The sequence below is a fragment of the Amblyomma americanum genome, chromosome 8, assembly GCF_052857255.1.
Source record: "Amblyomma americanum isolate KBUSLIRL-KWMA chromosome 8, ASM5285725v1, whole genome shotgun sequence".
Taxonomy (NCBI): Eukaryota; Metazoa; Arthropoda; class Arachnida; order Ixodida; family Ixodidae; genus Amblyomma; species Amblyomma americanum.
In genome coordinates, this window is record NC_135504.1 from 69,112,679 (window position 1) to 69,139,516 (window position 26,838).

At 46.0% G+C, this 26,838-nt stretch overlaps 1 protein-coding gene across 1 annotated transcript; it reads left to right on the plus strand.

The window, feature by feature from the left end:
- Nucleotides 1–9,565: 9,565 nt before the first annotated feature.
- Nucleotides 9,566–25,497, plus strand: LOC144100413 (uncharacterized). Its single transcript, XM_077633371.1, has 7 exons — nt 9,566–9,659; nt 11,762–11,923; nt 14,062–14,129; nt 16,818–16,916; nt 17,024–17,071; nt 24,604–24,651; nt 25,281–25,497. Exons 2-7 carry the CDS (start codon nt 11,788–11,790, stop codon nt 25,434–25,436), a joined length of 555 nt encoding a protein of 184 aa, XP_077489497.1. The 5' UTR covers nt 9,566–9,659; nt 11,762–11,787; the 3' UTR covers nt 25,437–25,497.
- The last annotated feature ends 1,341 nt before the right edge of the window (nt 25,498–26,838 follow it).

A 26,838-nucleotide genomic window follows, 5' to 3' on the forward strand; every position in this document is an offset into this window, starting at 1 on the left:
GTCTTCGTCGCAGCAGAAGAGTCCTTTGCGTTGGTTATTCATTCATAAAACTGAAATTGGTTTTTGGGGAAAGCAAATGGCGCACTATCTGTCCAACCCCGGCGGACACTTTAACCGCGCCGTAAGGGAAAGGATAAACAAGAGATTGAAATAATAAAGGAAGGAACAGTTGCGTAGTCGAAGAATCCGGAATAATTTCGACCACCTGGGGATCTTTAACATGCACTGACATCGCACAGCACACGGGCGCCTTTGCGCTTCGCCTCCATCGAAACGCTGCCACCGCTGTCGGGTTTGAAGCCGGGTACTCCGGATCAGTAGCCGAGCGCTCTAACCACTGAGCCACCACGGCGGGTTCCTTCATTCTTGAATTCCATGAGCACGCTGATATTGTTCTGTAATATGCTGCGAAATAAAGCAAGACATCTCAAATGATGGAAAAGAGCAACAATATTCTTTGCAAACGAACACGCGAAGTATGTTGTTCCCCAGGCAGTACTATATCATCAGCATAATCATCAGCCTTAGTGCACCCACTGCAGGGCAAAGGCCTCACAAATGTCTCTCCAATTAACCCTGTCCTTTGCCAGCTGCGCCCACGCTATCCCCGCAAACTTCTTAATATCATCCGCCCACCTAACCTTCTGCCGCCCCCTGCTACGCTTGCCTTCTCTTGGAATCTACTCCGTTACCCTCAAAGATCAGCGGTTATGTCGTCCTCACATTGGATGCCCTGGCCAAGCTCATTTCTTCATCTTGATTTCGTCTAGGATGTCTTGAACTCACGGCGGTTCCCTCACCCACTCTGCCCGCTTCCGGTCTCTTAACGTTACACCTATCATTTTTCTTTCCATGGCTCTCTGCGTTGTCCTTACTTTAGGCTGAACCCTTTACGTTAGCTTCAACATTTCTGCCCGTAGGTGAGTACCGGCAAGGTACAGCTGTTGGACACTTTTCTCTTGACGTATAATGGTAAACTGCTATTCATGATCTGAGAGAACCTGCCATATGCGCAACCACCCCCTTCTTATCCTTTTAGTTATGTCCCTCTCCTGTCCCGGATCAGCTCTCACTACCTGCCCTAAGTAGACTTCTACTTTACCAGTTCCAGCACCTCGCTGCCAATTGTGAACTGCTGTTCTCTAGCTGCACTGTTGAACACTACTTTGTTTTTCTGCATATTAATTTTTAGACCCAACTTTCTGCTCTGCTTAACTGATTGCTCTTGGTTTGCAGTTCACCTCCTGGGGGACTCAGCAAGGCAATGTCATCAGCGAACCGCAGATTGTTTAGGTATTTTCGCCAATGCTATTCACCGCCTGTTTACAGTAGGTACTCCAGGGCGGCACAGTACATCAGAACAATCAGAACAATAGTGGAGGCGTGTTGGCTAAGTATGGTCTCACATGGTACAAGCTTCCGCTGAAGCATGCTGAGACACATCCAACAATGACCGTACTCGTCAGCTGTTTTCCCCATATTGACAATGCCACTCCATCACACCGACAATCGCCCTACTTGTTCGCTGTTTTCCTATATTCTTAATGCCACTCCATAACATGCACGATGATGGTATTACTAGTTCATTTCCTTACCCATATTGGCAGTGCCACTTCATAACACCTCCAACAAGGGCGCTCCTTGTCCGCTGTTTTCTCTATATTTTCAATACCAGTCGATGCATTCACCTACGGTTGGTTTACTTGCCCACTGTTTTTTTAATAATGCCAATGTCACTTCATGAAACGTTCAGTAATGGCTTGCTTTTGCGCTAAACAAACAGGCTTTCGAGAACATCTAGGCAGCATCTCAACTTTCCACCACGAGGACGGTAAGGAACGGTGAAAAGGTTATTTCCACCTTCTACTGTCAGTATTTCAATATCTGAGGTAAAAACTTTGAATAGTTTGTTTTCTACTGCAGCTAGTGTGTTCAATACCTGTAACGACACTCCGTCACCTCAACGCCCAGTTCTATTGAGAACAAAATGTGTATAGTTACTTATGACTAAATAGTTTGCGTCATCTTGATACCAGGTGTCGGTAAACATGATTACATGAACAGAAAAGTTAAAAACATAGAAAGGGGCTTCTATTTAATCAGCTTTGTTGTTTGTTGAACAGCAGGTCAAGTGAAAAAGTTTTAAGGCATTTGTGCTGACTCGCTTGTTTAACTGTGCTGGAGCAAGCAGGTGATAGCAATCCACGATGAAGGATAACATCTTAGGTCATCTTAGTCGCGTCACTGCTATTCGTTATCTCTAGCAGCGTGCTGTTTTCAGATTTCCGTGCATATTTCTGGCCTCCACGCACCCATACAAACTTCCACGTTGATTCGCACTTCTTACTGACAGCCAACCCCAGCAAGCGCTTGCGATCTGGGCACAGGTGCTCGTTCACATAGACTGAACTCGCTTCCTCAAACCCAAGGTCTGTACGTAAAAGCCTCGTTTTTCGCGCCTTTTCAAGAAAAGTGTCTCGCTTCTTTCGATGCACAAATTGTGCGACTATGTACTTCTCTATTTTGCTTCCATGAACGGCCACCCTATGACGTACGTCAATGTCGGAAGGCGCAACACTTTCGCCCACTTTTTCGCCAAGTTTATCCAGGATATCAAGCAAGTTTTCATCTGTGCTCACGGATATTCCTTTTATTTCTACATTTTCATTCCGCGAATACTGTTCACAGTGTACCAGCCATGCCTCACACAATTTGACCTGGGCAGCAAGAGAATCACAGCGATCTCTTAAAATTGCGTTTTCACGCAATTCCTTATTTTCCTCGACTGTGCTCTTGAGACCAACCTGCATCTCATCATATTTCTCACTGATGAATGACATACTGGTTTTTATTTTTTAATACTGAGCTCATTGCGGACGTCGCGTTCAGGTAATACCCTGAAAGCCTTAAATTGAGCCCTGATTTTATTCTTCATTTCTTCTAGTGGTAGCGCTAGTTCCTTGCTGATTTTGGACATATTATTGTGAGGCAAGCTGCGACTAAATCACAAGAGCAGCAGCTTACTAGTGGCAGCAGCGGCATGGCAGCTTGCAACCCACAGAACTATATACAGCAAAATGGCCAACCTGCAGCAAAGCAAATAGTCGGGTTAGCCTCTGTGTCGGTCGTGCTGCTGACTCCACTGCCGCCATCTGAATGTACCGTGATGTACTCATACGGGTCCCTGCTTTGCAAGGTTTTATATCATGGCAATCTCAGAGTTATTCCCATTCAAGTTATTCTCTATGTATAAAAACGCTGTTTCCACTAAGATTACGTTAATATTATCAAGTCTCAACCTGACTCGTTCGATTCCATCTTACAATACACGGAACAAAATGTCATGGTGTGTACCTTTCTGCTGCACCACATACAGTAAGCAGTCACTGACATATAGTTTATCACATTACCTCAATATTCTGCAAAAGAACAACATACTTGAAGAGACTTCAAGGCTTAAATTAGTCACACTTATTCCCATGTTTGAATGTACGTAGTTCGTGATTAGTACATATATACAGCTTCGTGTACTTTCATTTTACTTGCATTGTATCTAGGTTGATTGCAAATGAATTCCTGTACATATAAATGTGCAGTAGTTATTGTCAAATAACGTCAAGTGAGAGTAGAGGCGTAACTACATGCAAATGTCAGATGTAGATACTTTGTGGCGGTATTTTTTTGTGTTTGTGGGCTCGCTCTTTCACTGTTGTGATTAGCTGCTGGGCTATACACCCCGGCAGAGGACGCAGGATGGCTCTCAAACTGCAACAACGCAGCTTTTTGCCTTGCGTCCGCTCTCCTTTGTTGCTGATGTAACCTTGAGAGAGTTAATATATATATATATATATATATATATATATATATATATATATATATATATATATTGCCAGTGTAGGAGGAGCAGTGAGCAAGTAGAGCCATCGTCAGAGGTGTCAATGAGTGGCATTGCCAATATTGGGAAGACAGCGGTCAAGTAGAGCCATCGTTGGCATACATTCTCACTGCCAGTATGAGGAAATATATATATATATATATATATATATATATATATATATATTGCCCATATATTTTCCTCATATATATATAGAGATTTAAAAGAAGTGGGCACCTCTACAAAGACACTAAAAGTGTATTTGTAGAAGTGCCCACTTCTCTTAAATCTATTCTGCGGAGCCAACGTAACCTACGTTCGTAATATATGTATATTAAGGAAGCCAACAGTCACTGAAACCAAGGTGCACCTTGGTTTCAGTGACTTGGCTTCCTTAATATCTTTGTCAAACGAGCCCCTCATTATCTTTACCTTGTCTGGTAATATATATATATATATATATATATATATATATATATATATATATATATATATATATATATATATATATATATATATATATTAACGAAGCCAATAGTCACCGAAACCAAGGTGCAGGGAATTTCTACTTTTTTTAATTTCTAGTGCCAATCAGTTGGTTTTTAAAGAAAATTACTTATTAAGCAGCAGAAAAAACAACCATGCCGCCGGTGGGATCCGAACCCACGACCTCCGAATATCGCGTCCGGTGCTCTTACCAACTGAGCTACGGCGACGGCTGTCCAATCTGCTTCTTTCGTGGGTATTTATGTTTTTGCGTGTAAGCGAACCTTGAGAGTGTTCACCAGCGCCACCCTCGTCCATAGCGGTGGACGTATCACGTCCTGTAGTACCGCAAGTGTGATGTAGAACGTCATCTAACGGCGAGGGCGGAAACTGTGCGAGAGCCCTCTTATTAAGCTACCTATGGCATCAAGACTGCCAGAACCGAGACCACCGTTAAGCTATTAGCAGACAAGGTAAATGAAAATGAGGGGCTCGTTTGACAAACATATTAACGAAGCCAACAGTATACACAGTATATATATATATATATATATATATATATATATATATATATATATATATATATATATATATATATATATATATATATATTTCTCATACTGGCAGTGAGAATCTATGCCAACGACGGCTCTACTTGACCGCTGTCTTCCCAATATTGGCAATGCCACTCATTGACACCTCTGAAGATGGCTCTACTTGCTAGCTGCTCCTCCTATACTGGCAACGCCTCTTTATGACAGCTCCGAGGATTCCCATACTTGTCCACTGCTTTCCACATATTCGCAATTCAATTCCTCTGTAGTCGATGACCCTATTTGTCCATTTTATTGCCGTATAAGCACTGCCACTTCATGACACAATGAGAATGACAATGACACTCCTTGTCAACTGTTTTCTCTCTAATGGTTATGCCACTCAATGAATCCTTGGACGATGTCCCTACTTGTCAACTGTTCTCCCCAGTTTGGCAATGCCACTTCATGACATACTCAGGAATTGCCTTTCTTGTCCGCTGCTTCCCTATATTGGAAGTGAGAATTTATGCCAATACCAACGACAGCCCTACATGTCTGCCGGTTTCCCTACATTGGCAATTCCAATAAATGGCACCAACGATGATGGCCCATTGGTCCTCCTTGATCGCGCATATCGCTAATGCCACCCGATGAAACCTCCGATGATAGCCGCATTTATGTGATGTTTTTCCGGTATTCCGAATGCCACCCTGCAGGATCTCCGACGACAGCCCTATTTTTCCGCTGTTTTTCTCCTTATTGACAATCCCACGCCTGACATCTCCAATGATGACCATGCGATGTGTAGTGGAGATTTTGTTCAAAAATATATCCTATGGTTTTTACACTTATTTAGTTGTTTTTTTAGTTTTTTGTTAGTTTAGAAGTTTTCGTCTTTATTCTCCACAATATTAGCGTCGAATATAGACGCGAAATTGCTCGAATCTGCCATGTTAACACGGGAACTAAGATTTCAAAAACCAGTTTCAAAAAACAATTTCAAAAAACGATTGAGCTTCAGTCAATGACGGCAACAAAGTTGAATGCGGCGCTGCAATGACATATAGAAATCCTTGATGTTTCGAGCGCTTCCTCCGACATTCATATAGCTCGAAAAAAATACATATGTTCGAGCTTTTTTTTGTCCCCAGAAGCTACATCGCTACTGTCTGTTTTTCTTTTTTTGCTATAGCACTCAGTATTTGTGCAAAACATTCCTTCGAACAGTGACGACACGTCCCAATCAAATTTGATGTCACCCTAACATCTACTGTATGCAGAATGCATGTTATTCTGTCTTGTAATATATAGCTCCAAATGAGGTTGAAATCTGTTAACTGCTGTAGTTCTAACAAAAACGAACATTTAGAGAGCAGAATTTTCTTTATTTAAGGAGAAATATAGGTTGCACCTTCTTTCCCAGCTACATAAAAGCTATTAAAATCAACAATATCTAATATCTTTACTGCATTCATATGCAAATGGATGGCATTCTTGCAATATTAAGGTGCCTAAAATGTCCATCTATTCCCACAAAATACCTTGCAAAATTTGAACTAAGAAAGATACGCATTTATGGACAACAGATTCAGAGAGCTCACAGGAGTCACTTAGGTGGGAAATTTTCAGTCACTTAGCAGAAATTTCGCAGGAAAAAGTACTTCTGCCGCATGTCGCCTTAAGTCATTCCTTTTTTAATATTTATTTCTTCATCGTTATAGAACGAGGGAAGGTTGAAATGGCATATACTATAGGTAGGTGTAGTGCTCCGACTTGCTCCTTTGTTAATAGCGTGAGAAGTATGATATGCTTTTCGCTCCCATGGTCAGCAAATTCTGATCTTAAGAATATAAATTCATGTTCCAGGGCCATTCCATGCCAAAGTCCGAGATATTGCGCTCTACCTTCTCCGACATGTTTAAAAAAATTCATGGAAACTTGTCACATTTGTAATCTGAGCATAAAATATTTTTACAAAAAATTTTATCTTTAGGTGAGCTCTGTTTGAGCGTTTCGGAAAGGCTGAAACCAAGAAACACTGAATAATCAATAAATAATCCATGTTTTAAAAAATACTCCACAAATTTCTAGTCATTTGCAGAGATTCTGGGTTTTGATGCATTCAAGTGGTGTATTTTTGGATAGTATAAATATTTCTTGCAATTGAAATAAATTTAAATAACTGTCTTGGTATTCACAACTTAAACATCAACCTCGTCTCGGCACTTAAGAAATGGCCACTTTGTTTCCCTAGATGTCTGTTACATATAAAAAAACGTTACAACTGATGAGACTGACGTCGAAGTGAAATAAATTACACATTTTTCAGAAAAGTTTGCTTTGAAATAAACACCCATTTATTTTACCCTTAGGTGGTCCGCGTAAAAATAAAATGATGGCGGGTTTGGTAGAACTCTTTATTGCCTTTCATTTCAAGTTGAGCTCTCGCGCCGCACGTTCCGTGGTTTCAACTCCTGTTCACCGCACAGCACGGCACCTGGAATGGCACATTTAGAGGCAGATAACGTCCACAGGTTGCCCTCACTCGCAACTGTGCATCTTTAGGGCTTTAGCTAAGGCAGATATCGCATAGTAATCGAAGGATGATATGCCATAAGGGAGTTCGCTTTCGCTGTCGATGTTCGGACGGAATGGCTATGGCGTCATGCAGCCAAGAGCTGAAATATTAAGGCATCCAATGTGCTCTCACGTGGGCCACAAGGTAGGAGCGAGCAGCCGGCACGAAAGCTATATCAGTTCCTTGTTTACATCCGAATAATATCGTGGAGAGCCCGCTCCATTGAAAGCACGTAACCGAGCAAAGTCCTTAACAGGGCTTCGGTAAACGCGAGACACACTGGTGGTGAGCACTGCCCAATCACCCTGACGTGCCTCGCTCTCGAGTGCCCGAACACACGTCACCCGCGGCAGTGGCGCGCAGTAATGGCGCGCAGTGCCGCCTCCTTCTTGCCTCCTCTACAAGTCTTTCTGGCTCGGACAACAATGACAGAGTGCGGCATGGACACACTTTTGAAGAGCGGCATCACCACTTTTTGATAATACCGCGATATTCAAGGATTAAATTATAGATACGCTGCATAGATAGGATGGAAAGCACTGCAATGTTTTTGCGCGCAAGCTTCTAAAATGGGGACGAAATTGATTACTGATGGTGAATTCCAATCGCAATCCTGGAGCGGTCTGCACACTCTGTGACAGAGCGCCTGAATCCGGCGCAGAGCGCGCGACCTGAAATTGCGACCGGAGTACACTTGCTGTGCCCAGAGAATGTAGGGGGCGCTCGCGAACTGCTGAAGTAAGTACCCGTCATTCCTTGTGCTTGCCCGCGCTTTTCGCGCTATTCACTTTTTGAGTCCATAGCGGCGGGCGAAGCTGATCGTCTGCTACGGAGCGCGGAGAGGAGCCGGCCGGAAATGGAGGGCGCCGCTAGCGCCGCTGAAAATGAACGTCTTGCAAACTTCCGGTCGATTGCTCGCTGGAGCCTGACTGCTCCACGGAGCAATCTCGGCTCGTCAACCGCTCCCTGTCTACGATTGGAAGACGCGATCCGTGGCTCAGATCTGCGTCTGGAATACAGTTGCTCCGAAAAGAGCAGAAAACGTTGCTCCCGAAGTGCTCCAACTCTGCGTTTGGAAGTAACAATGAATCTCAGTTTCCTCCTCACATCACTGAAGACAGCGCCAGTGCCTTGGCAGGTGTCTGTTTTGAACAGGCGCCTTCGGGACTTCTTGGCCGCAGGTTGCTTTGCCGAGCTCCTGTAAAGCTAATTTTCGCACAGATAGCTCTTCTGGAGGCTTTCTATCTCTCCACAAACGAGCTGATGCGCAGTGCCACAATGAGAAGGTAGAAACTGCATTTAATTTATTAAAATTATTTCTCTGCCACGTGCCATGGTGGGCAGATTGCCCACAACTTGGTGGGCAGGTTTGTCCAACGTGGCGGGTGCACTACCTGCTGTTTCGTGACACGTATGGACAGACGCTGACTTTTCTTGTGAAAGTGATGTCTAATGCAACCTGATTAATAGAAGGGCGCGGTCACGCTGAGTGGATTGGCAATAGTAAGAAAAAAATCACTGCTTAACAAGGGTTTGGCTTTGATAAAACATGACGGTTTGAGAGGAAGGTTTCAAGTAGGGTCTGACCCATTTTAGCCAGTAATTTTGTTCCTTTTCCTTATCATAGCTTTCCTCGAAACAAACTCAAAGATAAAAAAAAATACAGGATGAAATCCCAAGAACTCGCAATAGCTAAACACAGCTCGAAACATACTTATCGTTGATAACTTAAAAACAGTGAAGCTCTCAGGCACAACAAAATAGAAACAATTTTTTTTTCTGCGCAAGAACCTGTTTTCAGCACGCGTCAGTTTTATCACCGCCTTTACTGTTGCCAGGCGAAACAACGGGTTCAGTTTATAGCTATCTGCAGGGACCGTGCAATGACGAAAGAAGCCATTTTGTTGCATTTTCGTTTTCTTGTTCAAACCAGCGCAAACTCTTTCGTCTCCGTTCTTTTATGTTGCTTCAAAACGCAAGCTTACGACAGCTGGCAAGGAGGCCTTGAAACTGGGAAGGAAATTTACGATATTCAGTAAGGGAACATTTACGCTTATACCGCCCTCTTGCTTGCAAGCTGGGGACTTTATGTGTCTTGCACTTTCAATGGGCGTTCCACGGTTTATGCGAAAAGTGGAGAATTTAAATATTTATTGGCATTGTTAAGTCGCTTCAAGCTCATACGGTAAGCAACGCTGGCTAAAAAATTCCCCATTATGCAATGTGACTGCATTTGAGAGCCAGTGAATGTAATTTTATGTCATTATATTACGTCATTCTGTTCTTTGGGGCTTTATGGCTTGATGTCCGTTGTTGTCCGCGAAGTCAGTGTCTGCAATACACTTTGCTGACGCAGTTCAACGCAGACACACCTTATTATCAAGGTGGTCATTTAACTGATACTCATGCTTGCCTCATCTGTAAGCTTACAGCAAAGTATCTTTGTACCGTGTTACTATGCTTACAGGTTTATGGTTTGGTGTATGGTTTATGGGGTTTAACGTCCCAAAGCGACTCAGGCTATGAGAGACGCCGTTGTGAAGGGCTCCGGAAATTACGACCACCTGTGGTTTTTTAACGTGCATTGACATCGCATAGTACACGGGCCTCTAGAATATCGCCTCCATCGAAACTTCGACCTCCGCGGCCAGGTTCGAACCGGCGTCTTTCGGGCTAGCAGCCGAACGCCATAACCACTCAGCCACCGTGGCGGCCCACAGGTTTATGATATCGTAAATAGAAGTGATATTGACGTGTACAGAAAGACTTCCTGTACTTCGATGTTCTGCAGAGTGCGACCACCGTGACTTGTTCAGAGCGATTGCGGCCACAAAAACACAAAAATAAATGTTACAAGCCACCTATTTGCTGATTGCAGAGGTGCCACGCTACAGTCTCAGCTCCGCCCATCCTGCAGAGCTCACCGCTCCTCGCCACTTCGTTGCTCCAGCGTGGGTGTGACGTCACACTGCGCCCTCCTACAAACCGCGCGGTTTTCGAATAGCCCGAGAAATACCTAAAATTAGTCCAGTCGCAGCAGCAAGGGTAATCCTGTTTTTAAAATATTAAAAGTGATAAGACTGTTACTAAACGCCCGCTACAAATATCAATTGCAATCAGGTGCCTGTCTGAAATAGTAAAAAAGCTAACAATTGGAATTTATTTAATCACATGACTAGTTCCTATGATTCCCCTGTTTGTTTGTTTTTTTGATGTCCGTCAACACTAGTATTAATATGCAGGAAAAGATACTCTTACCTGAAAACCCTATTTTGAAAAATTGGAGGATGGCCTTACTGAAACATCTGCAATATATACACACAGACGTTTGGCAGGTTGCTCAAAGCCCGGCGGACAGGTTTGCAGCCTGCAAGAAGCAGGCTTCAGACAAACAGTCAGGAAAGCACACAAATGCTAAATGCAAGTAATGCCCACTATAAGTGCTAGCCACACGTGCTGAAGTCACACGGTCGTCCCCGGCAGTAGCAGCATGCGAAAACATCCTTCTACTGAGATTTCAATGCATGTAAAATCGAAAATGGGAAAAACTGTACCCAATTTCGGCTTTCACTAAACATCGGTTGCGTTTTTTCCTATTTTTATGGTTGTTCGGGAGCAAAAGAGTCTTATTTATTATTGAGAACGTCGGATTTACAAATTTTGCATTTCTCCTCGCCAATCGATTAAAATTCGTACACACGAAAACCGAAAAAGGGGTCCGTGATAACTGTTTAGAAGTGAATGGCGCTTCAGACGAACCTCAAGAATCCGCGCATGTAAAAAAGGTATGACGTCACCGCAGTTTGCTTGGCAAAATGGCTGGTGGTGCCGGTGCCTGTATTTCAATTTACGCTATTTCTGACCTCGTTAAAGCCCCGTTTTGTTGAAAGTAGTGCTATTGTTACGAAGTGGCAATCCGTGCAGGGGTGCTGGGGTGCAGAGGTGCGGTCAAGGATTTAGGCTCCCTCGGTTCGTACGGTTAAATGTGTAGTCAAAAGAAAAGCCATTCATTTTTAGCAAAATGTTGTCTGCCACCAGAAAGAAATGTTGCCGCTCCTTCCGAAGCGTCTTCTTCTAACACATTTTACTACTAGTTTTATCTTGTTTCTGATTCTCATTGTGTGAGCCTGATTTTCGAACCGAGGAGTAGCTAGCACTTTTTCAGCTGTAAATAAATGCAAAAAAGCAATGTAAGCCCCAAACTCTGTAACAAATCGCAATTAAGACTGTAGCAATCAGTCATTTGCTATTGTATTTTTCTACTTCTTTTTTTAAACTTTTCTACAGACATCGCACAGCCAGAGGTTGTACATATGGCGAAGCTGGCAAAGATATCTGCCCTCCTGGCTGTGTTCGGGGACTTGTTCATCTTCACTGTCAAGAGTGTAACGGGGGACGAGGACAGCAACTTCCAGCACTTTTTCGACCTAGGGGAAGACTGTAAACAAAGTATGTTACTTTGCGGTTTCGTATTGCAACTCAGAGTCCATAACTGGTGTGACAAATAAGTGTAATTATTTAAACAAACTTGCATTGATTGATATTTAACAATGAGAAACACTAGAGTATTCAACAATATACATAGAAAGAAACCGCCAACTGTGCAATTTCCTTCAGAGATTTCCTTTCTCTGAAAGGTATCTATGCTGGCTCTTAAGAATCGTTGGCCGGCGTCTCCCCCTTGCCCGTCGCCGTTTTTGTCGTTGTATACTCATTTTGACGCCCTCGCAGTTAGTAGGAACTCGAGACAACTTAAGGTATAAAAAATTGCTGGTGGTTTAGCATGCTAACCACTAAATATTGTCCGAAAGCGGGTTTTTTCAGGTGGACAACAACGCCACTTACCTGAAAGCGCGATTGAAAGCGCGTTTCTCTCCTTTCGTGACTTGCGCACCACAGGTGGAAGTTGATGAAGACTTGTAATGCAAAGCACGAGAGAGTGCTGCAGTTTAATACGAGGCCTGATCGGCTGCGGTGAAATGTAGCGCTATCGGGCAGTGGCCAGCAAAGCTGATCTTTTCCCGCACCTGGAAGGCCACGAGGTTGCGGCGCCCCGCTTTTTCCTGCGTATTCTGCCGACGTTCAGGATTCGGCATGGTGTCTTGTACATGCACAACTTCGCTAGCAGCCAGAGGTCTTGGCCCCTTCCTGTGCTGGAGGCTCTGCCCAGCGATATCACCGAAGCTTGTCACGACGATGCTACACCTGGTTACTTTCGGTACAGCCGAACACTTTCACGTATTCGAGAAAGATAATACTCGCCGAAACTTGCTAAGCAGGCACGTCACTGAACAAAAACTTGTAGAGTGTGCCAGAGGCAGAGGGCACTGCCCACAAACTCGGCTGGTCCTTTCCAGCCAGTCGTATCACCACCTGGTCTGCTCCAAACAGTGGGAAAGAGCTTTCTCTACGCGTTCCCAACGTCAAATTCGGGTAACAAATACATCATCATAGCGACGGACTACTTTAATTGATACGGCGTGATCGCATTAGCCCTACCTCCGTTCCCACTGCGTTTTACTTCGGCCAGCGGGAATTGCCGGAGTCGTGTTCTCTTTTGCGCCGTGTGCTCTTTTTGTTCCGCGTGTAGCATCGGGATGGTGCTCCTTTTGAGAGGGAGGTAGTGTAGCGACTGAAAGAAACAAAGACGAAGAGCTATAGTTCCGTACCGACGAGGACGTTGCCACTGGCGGAACTGCAATGCACCCTGGCCAATTCCCCGCCGTGGTAATGTTCTATTAAGCCTGAGGACATCATCATCATAATCATCATCATCATCACCTGGCTGAGTGTGTGCCTCCTGCTGTAGCCTGTTCTTCCTGCCAGCTTCTACGCCACGCCGTGACAATACATCGTTCCCAGATGGCATTGTCCGACTACTTGGAGAGCGTGAAGTTTTAACATGGCAAAGCGCAACCGTCCTCCCTGGTCGGGCCCTGTTTTCCGCTTTAATATAACAATTTTTGCTAAAACTAAATGTTCTGCAATCTGTATTGCCACCATCGGGAAGATTACAAGAATACGGCAGTACTTCTACATATCGCTTCCCAGCAGTACACTGTACATTAAGCTTACCAATGTTTTATCTTGTAGAATTCATTTACCTCCAGGTTAGTCTTAACGAACACTACACTTTCAAATAAAACCACGCTTACTTGCCCAATTCGAGGTCCGGGAATGTATCTTCAGACTCTGTATTATTATGCCAATCTTTCTTGATCTATGGTTTGTGCGTTTTGGGACAGCCTGTTTGATAGGATCAGAAGGCATTTACTTCAGCCTTTAACCAACAAGGCTTAAAATCCTACCACAGATTATTCTTGCCACATCTAGGAAAAAATGCACCACTCGTCTCCCGAGTTTGGTGGCGGCATCCTGCATCATCGCTTTTAGAAAAAAGCAAGTCACCCTAAATCTTGAAAAGCCAGGATATTGAGTGATATTTGATATCTTCAGATTGCGTAGTGCACGTCTCCCGGGCACATGACACGCATTAAGCGCGCAGGGGCCCCAGTCCGTGCACGGCACTCGCGAACTCGTGTTCAAAGCGAAACTGCATAACGAAGCTACCACCTGCACGCGCGCAGTGATGGCGGCGGCCCAGACCTGCTTGGTGAACGCAGACTTACCTGGAGCGGACCGCTACAGTGAGAAGGTGGGCTCGAGATGTTTTTTTCTTTTTCTTTTCTGCTTCTAAAGAAATACGTAAAACCTCCCACTTTTCTGTTCACAAAATAATCCCCGAATAGACTGCTTTCAACACGAGTCAGGTTATACACACGAACAGAAAATGCTGCACAGCGGCGGCAGATTTCAGCAGGCACCCGAAGAAAGTTGTGTCGGAAGGGGAGTGCCAGACGTTCTGGCAGTTTAATAAGCGGTGTCGTGCTATTTTCGTGGCTACTAATACACGCGCACTTTAAAGAATGAAATAAATAATTCCTGTGCAGGATTATTATTCTCGTATTTCTATGGATCAGGTAGCATCTATTGTATATTGTTTTTGAGGAACAGCCTCATGAACTACGCTACGGTCGTTGCACTATAAGCACAGTATGGTGACGCGCACAGGCAAAGGCAATACGTGACAGGATAGAAGGATATCTTGAGAAACTGAGTGGAATTTATGTGAGTGACACTTGTCGAAGGTTGCCAGAATCTTTAGCATAACTAGGAAGCTGCACCACTCAAGCGACAAGGAGTACACCCACAAACACAGTGCGTGTAAATGTAGTGTGTAGCATCCTTAAGTGAGTGGCAGGGGTTCTAGAAGCACGAGAGGAGAGACTTAGGCAGAGAGGCTGAGCGGGCGAAGAAACCAGTTTCCTACCCTGCACCGTGGACAGCATTCATGCGACATAAAGGTAAAGGAGGAAAGGGATCTAGAGGGAAATAAAATGCGTGAGCAGTAAACATGCCGCAAAATCGCATTATTTCTGTGAAGAAACGCTCTGAAGAGACGCTGTGAAGAAACGGAGCAATGCATGAGAATTTGCGCATTTATAATAAGCAAACATCAGCATAAATTGCAACACAAGCGTTGCGGTATATTGCTTATCGAAAGTGGCAGCCAGCATGAAATATTTTGCAGGACCAGCGAAGCAAATCTTGCCAAAGGTCCTTGATGCTGCAAGCCCACATCTTTCGTGCTGCCTCGGAGTGTTCATAAACGTGGTCAGGACAGAGTTCACTTGCTCTTCCTTTTCAAGTTCAGCGACGCGTTTGACTCCCTTGGCCGCTTTCTTAACTTCGCGTGAAGCCATACAAAGTTGACTGCCTCTCAATCCAGCTTCTCTCTGCTACGACGTCAGACCGCTGTAGCTTGTAGAGCTTGAGGGCCCGTATTATAAGTTACATCCCCTTTGGAAACCGCCGCTTTCGGCGGCGCCAGATTGTCCGTAACGCTGGAAGCGAATGTCAGCTCTATTGCGGCTCCGGGCGTCGGCAGCCGTCAAGGCGCTTTATTGGGATTCGTGGACGACGTTGCAGGCCATGTTCAGAACTTAACCACGGAAACCCACATGACAATTGATGCCTTAGAGCAAAATCACGTTTTCCGCACACAGTCAAAGAAATTCGGCTTCCGACAGCAGTAATTCGCATCGACGGTCCTCTTCGGGCACGTCCTACGCGTCAGTGCTGGGACGCATCGCTGACGACTGACCAAACGTATGATTAGAAGGTTCATGGTGCCTAACAGCGCACTCGCCCATGATGCAATAGAGACCAACCGCTAACACAGTTTCAGAACAGTGCATGCAGTTTTACGTGCCTTAAACAGAAGCATTACATTGAATATTACGCTGTATATGACTTCACCAATTTCAGTTCAACGTTCGAAGACGGACCGATTTCTTTTAAATATGAGCATCCCCTTTGTAACGAGGTGGCGGAACTTGCCAAACGCTCGGTTTTTTATTTATACTTCTTTAAAGGTGTCATAAATTGGTCAATAAATTCGCCATTTCCTTTAAATACATTTTTATCCTATACTTCTAACCTTACGTAACCTCTGTGCTTTTGAGCCACCAATCCAGTCGGTTTTTGCTAACTTACGCAGCAGATTGATTCACATTACCGTTGTTACTTTTAAACCCTGTGGTCTCAGGGGGAGTGACTGTGCGTGCATCGACAGCCAGATGGGTACCATAATATTGTAGTACTAGATGTTCAATTTTTTCTACAGATTTACCACGCACTGCACATTTGTCGTCGTCTTGGTTATATTTGTGCATAATACATAGAGTGCATAATGTAGCTTGCACTGCCTTTTGAGTTATCATAGATCAATTCCTTTCTGAACAGTCCAATCGGGCTCGGTGTCATTTTCTTAGGTTTCAAGACATTGTTTGTTGAGGATACCAACAAATAAGAGCAAATATCTTCTCCAGCTTACCAACATGGGAACAAGAAGATATATCTCGTTTGCGACTGCTGAAAATGCCTAAGTACTGGAAAGTATGCTGAGGCGAGAATCCAGTGTGTTTCACATGCCCGCTTTCTACTTCTTTGCGGGTCCCCCTGATTTAGTCCGAGACTACTGGGTGCCTCCTGAACACGGCTCTGTCACGATGGATGTCTATACCACTCACACAGGCAGGACGCCAAGGACAACTTTGCCTTTGCTAGTATAACGTACCCCTTGCTGTCCTGTGGCTGTTTGGGAGGTCTACCTACTGGTTACTAAGGGCACTGCTTAAGTGTAAACCAATGGGAACTGACGTGCATCAGCTCGTGTTAGGTTGCAGAGGTCGGGGCTGTTAATAATTGTGTCAAAATCTTTAGCACTCTTAGGTTCCGATAAATTAAAGCCGTATTCTTGTTCTTTGTCCTCTAACACCAGCTCCGCTTCAGTCGAGTTCGAGAAAACATGAACAACTGCCTCCAAAGGGAATTCAATCGGGGATTTTACCAATTTGAAACATGTAAAGCTCCAACTGCGGTAAGTCTGTGTTAATCGAGTTATGGCACTTGTATTCTTCCTTCATTTCCACCTCTAGTTAGTGCGTCTGTCTTATGTCCTGTTATATTACTTCCCTCATGTGACAGAACGATACATTGCACGACTGCCTCCGAATAGGCTTGCAAACATACGAGGTGAGTGCATCTTTATAGAGCGTTAGCTGTTTTTAGCTTTTTCCTCAACTTATCGCTGTTAGCGCCGTATGCAGCACTGGCGCGGATGCAGCTCCCATTGCAACACGTGGCACAGAAGCTGATTGGTCGATATAGAATGATGTCATGCAGGATGTAATTTCATGCACATCAGTCAATTCGTCAGCGTGCGCGGAGTGTCAGCCATCACAAAGAAAGAATACAACGGAAACGCTTGCACAAAAGAAGACGGTGACACTCTGTACAGGAACGCTCGAGTGGTCCCATTCAAGCCGGCTCCCAAACAAGCCCTCGCAGGCGCGGCAGCACGGGTATTGCAGACCTCTTCACTTTGAGGTTATATTTTGCGGACCACGAAACATGGGTGTTTAGAATAAACAAACACTAGTACGAAATTCTAAATCGCAAAGTGAAAAATAGAATGGCGCCATTTTAATTGCAGCTTTCCTTACTACGAGGTGCAACGACCAGCCACTATTATCACTCTAATCGTTCAGTCAAAACAAAATAAAGCTATAACGGCGCCAAATAGCTACCTAGAAGAAGGGATTCATCTCCCTGAAAATGCTACGAAAACAGGACCATCAACGCTGTAACTAACTTGCCAATCTGCACTTTCTGCAAAAAAGCTGCCATTTATTCGGGCTGCTAGCAGTTAGTAAGCGATGGAATGACATCTTTCAGCTTTTCTACCTCGTTAATATACATGAAGATGTGCAGCAGTGCTGCCGAGCTTTCTCTGCCACGACGTTCCGGGGACGACATTCGAGAGCGCTGGCTACGCAGCATGCAAGTTCGTAAACGGGATCGCGGCGCGGCAGTAATGTCTTGCGTCAATGTCGTAAAAGGTGCCAATATTTTTTTATAGAAAACTCCTACAGCAGCGCCTGAATGCGCCGACGAGGCACTCGCAAAGCAGCGAACAAGCGCTCCAGCGCCCTGCCGATCCTTCTTGGACAAGTTCGCGGCGCCGTCGCATCGGGGCGTCGGTTTCGTGAGGCACAAATAGCTGCGCTGTTTACCTCGCCATTGACATGTGGCACCTCTGATAAGGTTCAAAAGGCGTATTAAGCGCTGTGTTCTCTTTGTCGTATTCGTGCACCTTAATCTCCGAATAGCCGCACATCGTATCAACCACACTTCTAAAAACTGTTCACTTCTGACATCCTCTACACAATGTTTTGTAGCTGGAATGGACTAGTGCGAGTCAATCGGTTCAAATCACTACATTTGGAGACAAACCAGTACAACCCGCCGCGCTTCTCATCCAGCACAGCTGGCATGCAATGTGTCCCATTGAAATGTCAACTGTTCGTATTCCCTTTGCCAAGCAACCCATTCACATAGTGACCCGTCCCTTTCCTTTTGCTAAACGGAATTCTATACTCTCTAGATTAGAGTGACGCCGAGGGAAAACTCGGTGCCTTTTCAGACACTTTCTCTGAGATCGCCGCGTTTGAAAGCAGTGCGAGGTAACTTTAGTAAGAGGGGGTGTAGCAAACGATAGCGTCTTCTGAAACAAAATTTGTATTAACTGAAGCATTTTTCTCTATGAATATAATTTTTGAGAAGGCGAGCTAGAAAGCTGAAAAAGAGCTTGAGGACTCCTCGCTCTCCACTCTACAGGGCAGCATAACAGCGTGCGGAGAAAGGGGTATGCTTAATTAAGCGTGTATAAGCTAAATTCAATTGCGGGAAGGATTTAGCAAAACAAATCGATAGGACCACCACAGCAAATAAAAATGTAAAAAATTACACTCGATTGCTTTAATGAAATTGGGGATATATAAGTGTTGTTTTAATAATATATCTAATATAAAATTGTAGGTAAATATATTTTAATATCTCTGTCTCGTGATCTGTTCTGAACTTGTTTAATGCAAGGGTTCCGATAGCGTATGTTATAAACGCCGTATTTTTTCTGTAATGTTGCTACACTAGTCAGGCTGTCATTATTTGGAAAGCGAAAGCATTTTTAGTCCTATTACAAGAGCCGCCGTGGTGGCTCAGTGGTTATGGCCCTCGCCTGCTGACCCGAAAGACCCGGGTTAGATCCCGGCAGCGGCTGTCGAATTTCGATGCAGATGGAATTCTAGAGGCCCGTGTACTGTGTGATGCCAATGCACTGTGATGACCTCCCATAATGCGCAGGTCCACACGGGACGGAGAGGCAAAGAGACACCGTATGGCTCAGTTTAAACAGATATATTCAATAATTACACATGATTAAGATTATACATCAGAGGCTGGGGCGTCCGAGCTTACGTGCCGACGACTTCATGGGGACGATGGAGGGGCTCCGGAGTTGATCTCGGACGGTTGCTGGCAGAAGCTGCACGCAGCCGGGCTTCGGCGCTGAAGGCCCCCTTGGCGAACGGTGTCGTCCTGAGCGTCTTCTTCGGTACTCCTTGTCGGTTTTAATATCCTCTTATCACCCCACCGCACTTATGGTCTCGCCCCCCTCACGTGTTGAGTCCGAGGGAAAGAAGGTTGTCTTCGAGGTAGCGCATAGAGTCCGCTGTGGTAAGGCGCGCTCTGGCCCGCTGTCGGTTCCCGCGGGTCACCGGCCTCCGTTCTCCATCAAATGACACTCGCCCCTCAAGGCCGGAACGCGAGGTCACTAAAAGGCCGGGAAAGTGGTCGCTTGTCCTGGGATGTGCTCGGGAGGGTTGATTGATGAGGCCCGCCGTCTTGCCACGGGGCCAGGCCCGCCGAAACGAGGCTGCCCTGGAACGGCCACGGCAATTGGAAAGGATAAAGCCCGTTTCCCCGCGGCGGCGGCGGCGGCGGCGTTCGACTCGTGCCGACACTATGGAAAGGGGGTCCGGTTGGGCTTAAACCCCTTCGTTCTGGTCGTCACTCTCAACGAGTATGGCTCGGTAATTGATGATGCCGCTGTCATCTGGGTCTCCGTCTACGCCGCGCCGTCGAACGCGGAACCTCGTAGCACACACAAGGAACGTCACACTCGCTCACCCTCCAGAAGAATGTTCTCCGAACATTTGAGTCCATGCAGCTCCCCTTGTCTTTCTGAATCGCCTCGCACAGTGCGTCCGACAAAACAGTTTTCGCTGCACTCAACACTACTGCACAACACCATATGCCTCAGCTGTCATAACTGGCGTCTCCAGGGGCAGCACTGATCTTCTTTTACAGATAAACATGAAACTCAGCACCCAAGCCTCTCCTTTCTAGTCGAAACAGGACGAAATAAATTTACCCCAGTTACAAAGGAGCTCCCACTTCTATCACGATCACGGCACAGACAAAAATATAGATAACGAAAGGAAGTAGGGCAGGTTCTGCATGCGCTCCGCATGCTCTCCTGTGAAGGTGTTACTTAATGACAGAAAGGTTTAACTACCAACTCCGATAACTTAACACATAAGCACATAGCAATGTTATGAGCTGCGGCTGTCGTTAACGCCTCATTTCGTTCCTCATCCAATGCGGCCGCCACGGCTTGGTCGAAATTGCTCGGCTTGCGCGAGAGCACGAACCGGCGCACGGGGTGTTGCAGACCAGCCACGAACAAAGCGGTCATTTCCTCTTTAAGTAGATCCTCCGCGTATTTCTTCCTTAGCTGATCCCCTTCCTCCTCCCTGCTTAACGTATCGCGTGCTAGGCGCTGAAGCCGCGACGCAAACGTTCGCACGTCCTCCCCTACCATCTGTCCGGCGTCACGGAACCTCTGTACCCGCACGTGACGTGGTTCAGTGTCGAAATGCTCAAACGCGAGCTTCTTAAGTTCCGCAAATGATTTTGTGGATTTTACTTTTTCGTCTCGCCATGCAAAGTCATGAGCAGCTCCTGCCATCTTACACCTCGCCATTCCCAGCATTTCAGCATCGGACCATCCCCCCATTTTCCCAATCTCTTCTAGCATGGAAAAGAAATCGCAGATTGGAACCCCTGTCTTATCTCCTGTAAACGTCGGAATGACGCTTCCTAATGCCAGCATGCTTGCTCCGAGCGACGGCTGTGGAGTGGGAGCTCCCTCAGATACAGACATTTTTTTTTTTCACACAAGCCCTCCGGTGCCTCAAGCCTCTCAAATGGGGGTAAAAGTCCCACAATCAGTCCCGTGATTTCCTTTTGATTACAATTTTGAAGTCATGAATGTCGCAGCATTCAGAGGACATTTGCTTTTGAGACCCCACTTCTGACACCAGTGTGATGACCCCCCATAATGCGCAGGTCCACACGGGACGGAGAGGCAAAGAGACACCGTATGGCTCAGTTTAAACAAACAGATATATTCAATAAAACACATGAGTAAGATTATACATCAGAGGCTGGGGCGTCCGAGCTTATGTGCCGACGACTTCATGGGGACGATGGAGGGGCTCCGGAGTTGATCTCGGACGGTTGCTGGCAGAAGCTGCACGCCGTCGGGCTTCGGCGCTGAAGGCCCCCTTGGCGAACGATGTCGTCCTGAGCGTCTTCTTCGGTACTCCTTGTCGATTTTTATATCCTCTTATCCCCACACTCCCTAGGGTGAGGACGCCCACGCCGGAGTGGGGGGGGGGGCCTAGGGCTTTCACTTGGGCGCACAAACACCCCACCGCACTTATGGTCTCGCCCCCTCACGTGTTGAGTCCGAGGGAAAGAAGGTTGTCTTCGAGGTAGCGCATAGCGTCCGCTGTGGTAAGGCGCGCTCTGGCCCGCTGTCGGTTCCCGCGGGTCACCGGCCTCCGTTCTCCATCAAATGACACTCGCCCCTCAAGGCCGGAACGCGAGGTCACTAAAAGGCCGGGAAAGTGGTCCCTTGTCCTGGGATGTGCTCGGGAGGGTTGATTGATAAGGCCCACCGTCTTGCCACGGGGCCAGGCCCGCCGAAACGAGGCCGCCCTGGAACGGCCACGGCAATTGGGGAGGATAAAGCCCGTTTCCCCGCGGCGGCGGCGGCGGCGGCGGCGTTCGACTCGTGCCGATACTATGGAAAGGGGGTCCGGTTGGGCTTAAACCCCTTCGTTCTGGTCGTCACTCTCAACGAGTATGGCTCGGTAATTGATGAAGCCGCTGTCATCTGGGTCTCCGTCTACGCCGCGCCGTCGAACGCTGAACCTCGTAGCACACACAAGGAACGTCACAGCACGTTAAAGAACCCCACTTAGTCGAAATTTACGGAGCCCTTCGCTACGCTGCCCCTCGTAGCCGAAGTCGCTTTGGGATGCTAAACCCCCATAAACCAAACCAAACCATTACAAGAAAATTCGGTGGCGTGTGCTAATGTGCGTACGCGTGTTTTAGTGTGCGTACTCGTGTCACTGCACCCAGGAGGAATAATGCATTCGCATTCCCACACGTAAGCATTGTTAGGTGCATCTGGCGATTTTTATTAATCCGAGCATATAAAAGCGGCCTACGCTGCAAATATAAGTGATGTAATCGAAATAACTAAGTAGTTTTTAAATATGTTCCATTGTGGGAATATGAGACATTACTGGTCAGGCGAAAAGGCTCTATGGTTGCGGGTCAAACTAGATATTCCTAGATAAATAAAGTACGAAACGCAAAACTTCATAAAAGTTCTTCATTGGAGGTGGGAGAATAATAGCAGGGGCACATGATGCCCTTTCTGCTTGAGAGTTTATCATTATTGCAGTTTAGGTGATCATCCCGTGTCATGTTTTCTGAGAAGCTCAATAATTTAAATGAAGTTGGCAATGATTTTGGCAATGTTTAATATTGAACTCGATATGTCTGAGGCCGGAGGGGAAAAGAATCGCTTTGGTTTTTATCAATTTTTTCGTTTAGGTTAAATAGTTGAACCAAATGATTTCCTTTGGCCAATGTACTATTTCATTGCGTAGCCAAATCGAGATATGAGCAGCTTAAAAGGAAGAAACTCATGTCATGCACGTAGAATATATAAAGAGTTGTTCACCGTAGGTGGACAACGCATTGGTTTAAAGGATAATTTCAAAAATTAACAAGTGATGAGTCGGTAGATTCGACGGAAATGCTTATCATTAGGGTTTCACTCCCCTCCTCATGATATGATATATCACACACGCTTCTTTATATTCATCAATATTGCACAATTAGTCTTCTTTGCACTTGTTCGCACTTACTCTCTCGCACATTTCGTCTTCTATTCCATGTGTGATACTCTGTACCACTTGACACTCGGTCCTGCAGGTGGCTTGCGTAGAACCACTTCAATGAAAGTGTGGCCTACAGTGCGCACTCGGAGCCCCCCTATCTCCACTCCTCAGTTCATTTTCCTCCCCCCCCCCTCCACCTCCCACGGTAGTCATCCTCTGAGTTCTTCCAGTGGCTGCCACCTTCCAGTCTCCCCCTTTTCTCTCCAAGAACTTGACCCGACAATTTTTGTTTTCCTCCTCTGCCACCTGCCAACCGTGGTGGGTGCAGGCGGTTCTCGGAGGCTTCAGAGAACTCCGGACACGGGACACTTTTTGCCGACATGTTGGTTCTAATCGTATAGAACTGAAAGTGCTTAAAATTCTTCACCGTGGGAGCTTTTAAGACTGACTCCACTGCAGAATACTGTCCTGCAATCAAGGAGGTCGTGGAAGATGACCCGCAACGCTGGACGCCGCCTCTCCCCCCTCTCAACGTGAGGTCGATGCGCGATTCCACTGGCTCATACCGTCGGAAAATAGTGCGACTTTAAGAAGACAGGACTTATTATTTAATTTACTCCACCATGGGAGGTTCCTCCTAGAATTCATCGGAATTCCTCCTGGGATTCCACAGGGCGATTTCATGCATTTTTGCTGCGTTCATTTTCATGCTTTCGATCTATTATGCACTATTACCTCTTTGGTTGTGTCTTGTCGGCAATAATCGTTTGTTCTTAAGTCCACGCGCTGTGCGCTCGTGACAGTGTCATGCTTCGGCGACTGCATGCTCACAACCGCTGTACTGTAGTGCACATGGCGCGTGTTTAAAAAGAGCCGTACAGGGGCGAAATGGCGAAGAGTTTCCGCAAATATCATGAATGTAGAAAATAGATACATACGCTTTCTTTGAACAGCAAAAGTTTTTTATCTGTGGACAGAGCTCTTGTTCACCGCTATAGATTTTGCAACCAATCTAGAGTGTGGTAGTATTGCATTTTGCAATGTCAGTGGGCTCCAAAGGGAAGGAATGTATGAGGAAGCTGACTGCTAATAGTGAGGCCGACCTTCTTCCTGCACTGAACCCAATCGATAGACCGGGAACGATGACGAATTATGATCGAGCAAAGGGTTTGTTCACTCTAAGATACACGAGGCTTTAAGTCAGCCACCTAGGGAGAAAAATAGATTTTTCTCTGCACTTGTTTTCGCGGCAACGAAGGCCGTGTGTATAGACATGGTAAAAATTCAAGCACGTATACCACTAGGCTTCCCGTGGCCGACACAACCGCTTACGCGATAGCAGTGGTCAAAAATTAGTCGTCTTCTACATAAGCCAACAAGCGTCGAAGTCTAGTGCATTACTGACGTGGCCCATGCTATAGATTCCATTAACATGAGCTCGTTTTCTCCTCCGACTTTATAAAGGCAAAGCTAATCGGCGCGGAAGCCAGAAGATTTATCGTCCATGTAAAGGTAAGCCTTGTTTAGAAAAAAATCACCTAGCTAGCTCATTAGCATGTAAAAAAAACATTATGACAGACTTGACTTTATAGGTATTCGAAGAATCAGCACCGGTGAAGTTAAATTATGCAATTATCAGTAACGAATAAAGAGAGATGTGTTTTGTACAGTTACACCCTCTATGATTTATCCTGCCTTGCGCCCTTTATCTATTAATCTCCCCAGCATGAGCAGCCGCGGTGGCTCAGTGGTTATAGCGCTCGGCTGCAAACCCGAAAGACGCGGGTTCGTTCCCGACCTCGTTTTGTTTATTTAATTATTATTATTCCTTAGATTCATTCTCGTGCTTTCGCTGCACTTTTTATATAATATCAGCTTCAAAATCAGGAAAGCTAAATTCGTCAAAATTTTCTTTTTCTTTCATTTCTTCTTTTCACATTTTTTACATTACATGTTCTTTTTGCATTTTTTCTTGATGTGAAGAGTTACACGTTGGGGCTGAAGTGCACCGGAAAATTAACGCAGCTTGGTTCAGAGCAAACACATGTTAGCAAGAGTGCTCTTTGGAAATGAGTCCTTCTAAAATTAAGATAAATGGCCGCCATAAAATGTGCAGTGGTCGTTGTTCCGCTCTTTTACAGGACTGCGTGTTCGAGCGGCTGAAGCAAGGGCGGGCCTACGTGGAGAGGATGACGACCGTTCTGGCAGGACAAGCAGGCGACGCCGATCGCGAGCCGTTGCCTGTTTATCTAGAGCTTCCTCTGAAGATGACAACCTCAGGCCGCACGTCAGCTTAGACTCTCGAGCCCCTATTCCGCTGCGTGGCCTGGGAGAAGGTTTTGATGATATTAGATTATACACGCCATGCACTTTCATAAAAAGTACTGTTTTTGAAGCTGGTGGACGATTTTAAAATGCACCCTTGATACACTTCGCCCCATTATGATGCCTTCACATCCATGAAAGCAAAGGCATGCAGAAGTAATATTGTCACGAATATTACGCACCGCAATTCGGGCACAGAACTACTACAGTCTGCTGAGCGGCCGCATGCAAGATTGCGAAGCACTTCTGCTTCCTCCACTTCTGCACTTCAGCTTCCTCTACTTCTGAGCTGTATCATTGTTCCCTCCACTGCAGCATCGCCTCGATGCGGCCTTTTCACAGTTGGAAAGCGGGGTTAAACACGCAAGGTCCAACATAGGTATCACAACACAGGACCGGCGGCACTCAGCCTCAAGTACAGTCAGAAGGACGTTAGTGGTACGGCGTCATACGAACGATGTGCACAACATACGGACGCGGTGGTCTGCGCGATGAGCGGGCTTGGGTTGCCGGTGAAACTTCGCACGTCACGTCGCTAATGCGGCGGAGAACACGGTAAAGACCGAAGCACGGCGACGAACTGGTATTCAAACCCACACATGGTCGCCTGGCTCGTACGTAACAAATCGCCGTGCGAGATTGTAGCGCTCAGCGTCGACCAGTTGACGGTGTATTCGCTGCCTGGCCAGTTGACGTGCTTCTTCAGCCCGCTGAACGAAAGCGGCGACGTCAAGTTAGGTTCTCGGTCGCATTGAGGGTCGACAGGCAACATGGCATCCAAAGAACTAATAACTGGACGACTGAAGACAAGCTGAAAGGGCGTGAGCCGCCTTGTCTCCTGCAAGGTCATACTGCATGCGAATGTTAGGTATGGGAGGATTTGGTCCCGAGTTTAATGCTACGCATCCACATACATGGAGAGCATGTCGGCCAGGTTTCTGTTAAGACGTTCCACCAAGACATTTGCCTGTGCGTGGCATGCCGCAGTACGCCTATGGCTGGCGTCGGTCAGATCTAGGGCTGCCGGAATCAAACGGGCCGTGAAAGCAGCTTCAGAGTCATTAATGATACCCGCGGGGCGCCATGACGCAGTGCGATGTTGTGTACAAAAACCCTGGCTACTTCAACAACTGTTCCGTTTGCAAGCACCGTTGTCTCAGCAAAGCGCGTCAAATAGTCCACCCAAAAGAAGTGCAACGTTCTCCAGTGGTTGACATCGGCAAAGGGCCGAGTAGGTCCATGCCCACTTGATCTACGAATAATGAGTGAAATATAAGAAAAAGTAGCATTTTGAGATCTTTTGGCCTGAATGCACACCACAAAGTTAATTTTGCTTTGGGCACAGATAACATGCGCTGAAACAACTCTTGGCTA

Bases quoted from the DNA above. Each gene is read 5' to 3' on its own strand.
- LOC144100413 (XM_077633371.1), top strand. From the start codon at position 11,788: ATGGCGAAGCTGGCAAAGATATCTGCCCTCCTGGCTGTGTTCGGGGAC. The intron at 16,917-17,023 runs GTAAGTCTGTGT...CTCATGTGACAG, and splicing joins CATGTAAAGCTCCAACTGCG to AACGATACATTGCACGACTG. The intron at 17,072-24,603 runs GTGAGTGCATCT...GACTTTATAAAG, and splicing joins TAGGCTTGCAAACATACGAG to GCAAAGCTAATCGGCGCGGA.